This window comes from Oxyura jamaicensis, chromosome 18, assembly GCF_011077185.1.
Source record: "Oxyura jamaicensis isolate SHBP4307 breed ruddy duck chromosome 18, BPBGC_Ojam_1.0, whole genome shotgun sequence".
NCBI classification, from domain to species: domain Eukaryota; kingdom Metazoa; phylum Chordata; class Aves; order Anseriformes; family Anatidae; genus Oxyura; species Oxyura jamaicensis.
This window is the reverse complement of record NC_048910.1, coordinates 9865658-9874475: the sequence shown is the minus strand read 5'-3', so window position 1 is coordinate 9874475 and position 8818 is coordinate 9865658. Positions and strand designations below refer to the sequence as shown.

Genomic DNA, 8818 nt, shown 5'->3' with positions numbered 1-8818 from the left:
GTTAGTCAAAGTGGGAATAAAAGGTAAAAGTATTAGAAACAGAACAATGAATGAAAACCACTTTTGACAAATGCACGTTCATTGGGATTGCAGCACGTCATTCACGTAACGTTGCCATCCTGCAGCATGACAATCTGTCCCACTGGTGAAATGACACAGACAGACCACGATTGCTTCTACTCACACCGTAAGAAGACTGAAAAAGTAAACAGGAATAAACACAGGCTCATACAGTAACATGAAGTACTGGAATGAAAAGGCTCCATAAATACAGAGCTGCAACACCACGCTCACCCCCAGACAGCTCACGGCTTGCCGTCAGAGTCCTCCTAACACGCTTCTCCCCTGCTATTTACGGGACAGTTTATGTCAGTGGGTTGACTCTGCCTCTCCGGATAATTATCATATGGAAAGGTTAACTCCGTGCAATCACCAGAGGGTTACTGGCACAAAGAGCTAAGCTCTGTGGGTCTGTCAGTCCCTCCTGGAGCCTGAAGAGTTATAAGGACACTGCGCTGAGAAGAGGCAAACATGGAGCACTGAGATACCACCCAACAAGCCATAACGAGAAACAGCTTTTTATTTTTAATTAAAAGCACAACAAAATGTTTTTTCATGTCTCATTCATTTGTTTGTTGTTGTTATAGAATCAAAACACAAGATTTTTCCTTTTAATGAAAAACAGAAGCTGTTTAACCCTCTCTCCTCCTTATTTACAGACATGTAAAAGCTCAGAAAAGTGGCCTTTGTAACAGTGCCAGTGCAAATTTTGATGTTTTATGCAATCCTGACACAGGGAATATTTTGTAAAAGCAAGAGAGCAAGTTGTAAGTTACTGCCTTAAATATTTCAGCTCCCTTCTCAGCTGAGGAGTCATCAGCTGCTGTTAAGGCTTGAACATGCTCACAGGTAGCCTGTCCACCCCATAATGATGGGGAATACACCAGAGCTGTCACTTTTGCCTTTTCTTCTGGATAGAAAAGCCTAACTATGGGATTAACCAGTCACAGAGGAGACACGCTAACAACTTTCAGGATAGGTGCCTGCCTAAAAACCCAAAGGCACCTAAGCAAGAACTGTCTCAACAGACGGAGCCTGTTCAGGAAGTCTCAGTGCGGGAGTGGCAGGGACAGCACTGCGGAGGAACTCGGATGGGAACATTGCCATAAATCCCCCAACATGGTACCGCTCGCACAGCTCTGAGCTGGGTGGTGCAGCTGTGTCCTTTACATAACATTTCTGATCCATTTATACTGAGAACTGTTCCCTCTCAGCAGAGCTGGTCCTTTAAATCCACACGGGCAGGAAATTCCTGCAGGTGGATTTGGACATGGAGATCTCCTAAGAGAAGACCTCAGAGGCAGAAAGGATTTTTACCTTTTACCTCGGTATTTCATCAGTCATTTTTTATTTCTCCTCCTAGATACCCTCTCAGAAAGGGTCAGAAAAGATGCCAAACAGCAATAGCAGAGATTAAAGAAAAAAATAACAAAAACAAGGCATTTTGTAGAGTGCCGTCACTGTCACAGCATTCAGGCCAATGTTGTTTCCCTGAAGGGAAAACCATGCACCAAAAAGCTAACTTCCCTTATTTTCTGGGAGACTGAAGCTGAAATGCAAAGCTCATAGGCCGGCCACCGATTACACTGAACTCCCCATTGCAGCTAGGGGTGAACGTGGCCCAGCATCTACGCTTGTGAGGCAGAAGGGGAGAGAGAAGCAAAGCTAATCACTGGTTTTCCTAAGCACAAATACCTGAGGGTAAACATGGGGGGCGAACGAGGGCTCCTATCCGCAAGCAGGATAATGACAACTGGGGGGAAATATTTGCAATTCCTCATTATTACTTTTGCCGCCACCCCAAGTTACTCCGCAGTTATGGATACCGTTTGTTCAGCACCAAATGAAGTTATGAAATGCTGCAAAACCTCATTTCTATTGGAGATCTGTAAATCTGCATGCGATTCAGATATCCACAACCTCGACATTTTCCTGAATGCATCAATTTAATCCAGTTTACAGGCAGATCTTTGACTTTCTGTTTCAATACCGCTCTGTAAATTACATGCACTCTTTTGCTTGAAGCACACTAAATCTCTGATTTCACTGAAAGCGTCCACATTAATTTTAGCAGTGTTAATCATATGGAAGTGTTTACAGACAACATGCTAGGACAATGAATGCATAAGATCAGCAATAAAGATTATTTTTTATCTCAGTTATTGTCCAATTATAATTCTCTTAATACAAGCCATTAACAAACAGGTAGTCCCAGGAACCTATGGTAAAACAGTGTAGTCACTGCAACATAAACGCATCATTTAACAGCTGGAATAGTTGAAATACCAGCTTGAAACAGAGAGCAAGAGATAAGTATTTGCCCGTAGGGCTCAGACGGTTTAATTCTCTTTTATTAACAAAAACAGAAAAGAAAGCTAGCTGAAAATTTTGCAGGAAAAGATGTGCTTTTTGCTTTGAAGCAAGGTAGTATTTTTAACCATCAAACCCCCTTGCCCAAGGGGAGAGGACGGGGGAGAGCAGCCCTACCTGCATGTTGGCCTGCAGCTCCTTGTGTTGCAGCTTCTTCTCCGCAGCGCGCGCCTGGCTGCGGTAACTTTCCGCTTCGTCCTGCAAGGCCTGAAACAACACCAAGGGGTGCAAAGCACACGTGAGAACCACGGGACGACACAAAATCTCACAGGCAACGCGGCGCAATGACCAGTTGCAGGACGTTTGTCAGATTTTGGTTAGTGTCTCGTTTGTGCAACCTGTGCTTCCCAAGAAGGCTTTTGCAGTGTACAAATAACTCTTCCTCAAAGGCAGACCAAGAGCCCTCTGGAAATCTCTGTCTGGAATTTCAGTGAAATCTCCTTCTGTGCTACTGCAGTGGGAAACTCGCTGAGCCGAGGGGCTCCCCTCCTGCCCTGCAGTGCAGTTGAGCGTGTGAGCAACAAACGCAGCATAAATGGCAATAAATAAAGGGAATATTATGATCGTGTCACTTTACCACAACCATCCAGTCTTTCTTTAGTTCAGAAATAATCACTTCTAAACCAAGCTCGTAAAATACATTGACAAATTTATTTTGTCATTATTGTTCTTCTTATATATTTATTTTTATTATGGTAGCCCCTGAGCGCCTTGATCTTTTTGTTATGTGCTTCACAAAAGAAAAGTCGTGCCCCAAGGAACTGATAGTCTGTGTTATTTCTAACAGATACACACCAAACAAACAATACAAAGTTTCAAAGATTTTTTTTTAAAGTTTCCTAGCCATTGTTGGATGTTTGAATACACACTCAGCGTTTACTTACACACTTACTAAAAGCTTAGTTATGTTGTCAGCCTGAATAAAGGCATTGTTAACTGCAAGTGCTGACTTGAAGCAAAGTGCACAATGTGGATGTTAGATTGACATCAGCACAGAGGCGGCTGTGGCAGCAGAAAGGGAATATTTTGAGCTATCTTTTGTATGCCAGGAAATCAGGGCACAGCTACCCATCGGCTGAAAAGCGTGGAGCAGGGTGAGGACCGGCTCTGAGCGGGGACCTGCCCTGGGGATACGCTACCAGATCCACTGAGGTGCCTCCGGGGTGGCTGTTTTAAAAGCTGAGCTGCTCGGAGAGCTTGTGCGGGGTGTGCTGCAAAGGAGGGACCAAGAGTCCCTGGAGTCCTGGTGCCTCTTGCAGGACACGCGGCGGGGTTCTTGTTCTCATGCTTCCTTTTCTCGTTCTCGTTCGCTTCCTCAAAGCAGAATGCCCGTTCGTAAATCAGGATCATTAAAAGTACACCAGTACAAAGATTTAACAACAAAAAAAAACTTGCTCCTTCTACGGTACTGAAATACTGTGCTCTCAAATCATTTACGGGATAAAATTGCTATGGAGATAAGATAAGAGGACTACTTACGATAGATCTTGCACATTGTTTTGAAGTGATGCCAGGCATTAACTTTAAAGTCTTATAGCTATAAGACTATTACATGTTCGAATGCCAAAAAATTTAACCAGACCCAAGCATGAACTTCAAATCTGCCCTGGGACTTTAATGCTATCATCACTTCTGAGAAATGTTAAAATCCAGTCTTGAATATATGACTGATCTTCAACACACAACAAGTTCTGCAGTACCATTCATTTGCATTAATATAATTAAACGTGTGTGAATTGGAGGCTTTTATTTTGTACATTTAATATCGTAACTTAAAATACAAACAAGCCTACCTTGTTTTAAACCTTAAAATGATCAGGTTGTGCAATGTGGAAATGTAACACACAAACAGCAGGGCACCTGGTGTATTGGAAGGATCACTGAAGACCCCAGTAATTCGACAAAATCTTCCCGTAACGCCCAAGTGTCCAGGCACGACCAGTACAGGACGGCTCTGAGGAGCATTCACAGAGCACACCTGGATAAACTACAAAGTCAGATCCGCCTTCTGCTGCTTCCACGTGATCGGGCTATAAAATCCAAACAGCTTGGCACGGTGAAAAATAAAGATTCCCTCCTAGCACTCAGGAGCAAGTTTGAATCTAATACACAGCTGTGAGGATGACCAAGGCATAGCACATACACATACCCACTTCTGAGTGTATATGCATGCATTTGTCTCAGAGAGCAGGTATCTATCACAGTCCCTCACAAAAATCCACAAGTATGGATACAAAATGGATGGATTTTGAAGAGGTCCTGGTACAGACAGCAACCCTGTTGTGGCAAAGAACTGGTGTAGTGCTCTTTCATTCTTTAATTTCTCTATTTTTACTTTTCTATGGCAGACAAACATTGCAGAGCATAAATTGAGAGGTCCCTGTAAATCTGAGGGTTTGTGATGCATCTTGAAGTAATTTCATTTGGGAAATTCAGATGACACAGTCTTTGTAAAGCCCACCTACTCTAGGCAGTACTCGTCAGCATGGAGCATACATATTCCATTTCACTCAGAGAGCACTGTCTTAAGTACATTTTTTTTTTTTTTAAATTATTTAACTATTGCATACAAGTATAATAAACTATGAAGGCTTATAATTATCCATTCATCAATTGTTGAAGCCAATGTACTGTGTGAGTTTACAAACTTTCCCAATCACAACTGGCTGTTGGCGCCTTTTGTACTGGGACTACAGAAAAGGCTAAGGCCTCCAATCAATCACAGATGCTTTTAACTTTACCATTTTTTGACTACTGCTGGTGAACCTAAATGTGCTGCACACTGGCTCTCTTACCAGTCACTTTGTAGAAACCAGTTTTGTTTACAAAGGCTGCCCTAGGAGTAATTCAGAGTGTTCATTTGGATATTTCAGCTTTTGACTCTGCACCAGGACAACCTAGTAAAACCAAAAGATCAATACTTGATCAAAGCCATGTGAAAAAAAAACAAAAACAAAAACAAAGTAACATCAAAATCTCATGGTTGGTGCAGATTCCTGCATGTGATTATCTCTGAAAATAGTAATTAGAAGCAAGATTGTTGCCCATGATTTTAATTTTCTAGGAGGGATCAGGATGGCTGTCACGAGTAATGCACCCTTTTGAAGATCACATTGAAAAATGTCTCCATTGTCAAAAAGCTTAACACGCACTGGTCAGAGGCTGGATGCTGATAGGAATTTCTGAAGCCACCCAGCTCCACCACATCTTTTCTGTGTCTGACAGTTTTCACCACGTAGAAAGCTCTTAAAAACAGCAGATGACTTATCCCAGGTACACCAGAGAACATCTCCTTTGTAAAATTAAACAGTTTGGTTTGGTTTAGAAATGCAGTTTTTACTCCACAGCTTCAAAGTGTCAGGTTTTGCCCAAAGGATAACAGTGCTTATGGTTAATACCTACTGAGATGAAGAAAACACATAGAAAAAAGGAAAAAAAATGGCCAATTTTTGAGTGTCAGTTTTTTTTCCCCCTGAATGGAAAACAAAGCCTAACTTAGTAAGTTCAGTTTTTCCAGGTACAAAATTAATCCCCTTCTCTCATCTTTGCTAAGTTGGCTTACATCACTGCTATAAAGACAGTATTTTTTTTTCAGTTAAACCCGCTTTCAAATGCCATGTAAACATGTTTGCTGTTGAAAGTCTACACCATACCTGACCTTGGAAGTGCTTTGTGTTGGCCTGAGAACAAAGAAATGAAATGTTTTGCTTTCCAGCCCAGATATCCTACACTTTGAAAAGCACTTAAAAATGTAAATGAGATAATAAGCTCTACTGCAACAATGTGGGTGAATTACAGCTGTATAAAAGGAACATTCATTTGATTTATTTATAAAAATGGAAAGGATCCTAAAATAAATGTATAATGTAAATGTTTTGGTCACATATGACACTGGGAGACATGAGTGGGATGGAAGAGAAATGTAATGGTTTTGAGAGCATGCCATTGAAATATTGCTGTCATATTTTGGGACCTCGAGTGGAGCCGGTGGATGAGTCCAGTATTGTCACTGTGCTAGATGAGATGTTTGGTTACCGGCTGATCTGAAAGGAGAAATGAACAGCTGAGCTTCATTTCCAGCGAGGCACTGCTTTCCTATTATTCTATTGTGGCTTGATTATCATCAGCAAAATGGTTAATTAAATTTTATTTCAAACTCAACTTTGCTCATGGTAACTGAGGGCACTTGGGAGACAAGAGAGAGGCACATGTGGAATCAGTGCTGAGCTTGGCCTGTGCAGCTCGCAGAGATGATGATGCATGAGACCAGAGGAATTCAGCCTGGCTTCTGGGTGCCAGACTGAGGCTGCAAAGGATTTCTTAAAAACCAAACAAAGAAACAAACAAACAAACAAACCCCTAAACTTGTAAAGTGTATAGTTTTGACAGAGAGCCACAGAGAAATAAAAAGGTATGATGCCAGCATTATAAAAACCCTTTTCAAGGCAGGAATACATTTTTGGCATTCGTTACAGGGCTTAATCTAAATCAGCTAAAAGTGGGTAAGAGAAAGATTTCTACAAATCACATGAACAAGTATGAAATGTGAATATATGAAGGATTTAGTCCTTAACACGTGAAAACTGATTTGATTATCATTTAATCATAGGATATTTCAAAAGAGAAGTGCTGGGTTCACTGAAAAAAAATCAGTTCTGGAAGAATTCCATAAACAGAAATCATAATTACTTTGAATTGCTCAGTATTAATTGTTACTGTGGTGATGCCGTATTTATAAAAGGTGCAAGATTTCTTCTTCTTTGACCTAAAATAATGTCATATTTTTGGTGGGCTCCTGTGTGTAGACAGGGCATGATTCCTGCTCCCATCACACCAACGGCAGGACTGGGATCATGATGAACTTGGTAGATGTCTCTCTTTGGTACTGAAGGCTGAATAAATGAGATGTATTTACATGGAAAGGAAAATCTTCTAAAATGTTAAAAAAGAATATATTTTTATTTTGAACCTAAAAGTGTCTGCAGAAAAGTCACAGAGCGTCATGCTCAGATTATGCCAGGTAATGGCCCAGTCTTGTCTTGATATCCTCACATAAATCTTGTTGGCTCTAGCAGCACCTCTGCACACACAGATGTGCATCTGTATCAAGAAGACCTCAATATTTATGACCAGTGCAACCTTAATACTACTACTAAAGGTAGTAATAGTTAGCACTTTTCATCTTCAAAGAATTTTTCAAACATTACCAAATTAATATAATTAGTTAATGAAAGATGCAGTAATAAAAGCTACCATAATTACCTACTGTAGTTTTAATTATCTCCTTACTAATATGCACAGAAGAAGGCTTCCACTTTACATCCTCAAAACATGTGCCAACAATCATTTTGAATGCAGGCCCCTCTTTAAGTGTCTTCTAAATTCAAATTACATCCATTGATGTGTTTTCTCTCCCTGTTCATGAGAAGAAAACCTAGCTCTGGAAGCCTAAAGTAAATCCATGTGAATGTTAACAAGAATTAAGGCAAATTTTGTTTCAGAAATATATATGGAGATGCTTTACAATTATGTTATAGAAATGTCTGATCTCGAGTACCTTTATCTCTCCATGCAGCTGTAAGTATGAGCTGTCTGGGCAAAAACTTCTTTATACTAGGTGGTCTCACAATTTACAGTGTCAAACACAACCCGTATTTAAAGAAAGCAGGCCAAGTACCCCATCAGAATTAATCTTGGGTATTTATTTTCTAACTAACGTTCTATACTTACACATGTTTTCAAAGAAACCATTATTTCCTTTCAAGTATTTTATGGAGATCAGCAAACGTGTCTGGGTTTATTCCTACTCAAAACAGAGTGAAAAATGTTTATGAAGGTCACCAATGTAGTTCCACCAGTAAGAGCAAAAAAGTGTATTTTTAAGATGCAAAATACTGATGTTTGGGCCAAATTGTGAATGCATCATCACAGGTTTTTGTTTTTCAGTAGAGCTTTGTCCACTGACACTGCTCTCCTCGGACATGCTTGCTCTCTGTGCTGCATTCCAGCACATGACTGCCTGAAAACCTCTGTACTTAAGTTCTCCCTTGTTTTTGGTGGAAAGCAAAGGAAATCTTATGGTTTTAACCTAATACATATGTTTGCTGTTCACATATGGAAAAATTCCTTTCTGGTGGGAACTTTTTCGCTGTTGCTGCAACACACTATATATCCAAAAAGTCTCCTTTGATGTTGAACTATTGCTCCACTACTCATTATGCTACTGATTCAATATGAAAGGCAAAAATTCTGTGGCTTTTGTTAAAACAATAGCTTTGTTTTTGCAAACAAAGTTTTCCACAACCTATATGCAGGGGCCAACATTGCTGCAACAGAAAACTAAAATTTGTTATTTTATACCAAAAATAGTTCTGACATTTAAGAACTC

General features: G+C 40.3%; 1 protein-coding gene across 5 annotated transcripts in view; it reads right to left on the bottom strand.

Annotated features, from left to right (window-relative positions):
• CEP112 (centrosomal protein 112) overlaps nt 1-8818 on the bottom strand; it is a 160454-nt gene that overhangs the window by 15941 nt on the left and 135695 nt on the right. For 4 of the 5 annotated variants that reach the window (XR_004755094.1, XM_035342199.1, XM_035342201.1 and 1 more), the window contains exon 24: nt 2548-2637. The exons of the other annotated variant lie outside the window; for it this stretch is intronic. Coding sequence is in view for 3 of the 4 variants with exons in the window: in XM_035342199.1 (XP_035198090.1) it covers nt 2548-2637 (90 nt within the window). In the remaining variant the exon portion in view is untranslated. The remainder of the gene's footprint in view (nt 1-2547; nt 2638-8818) is intronic. 5 annotated transcript variants of the gene reach the window in all.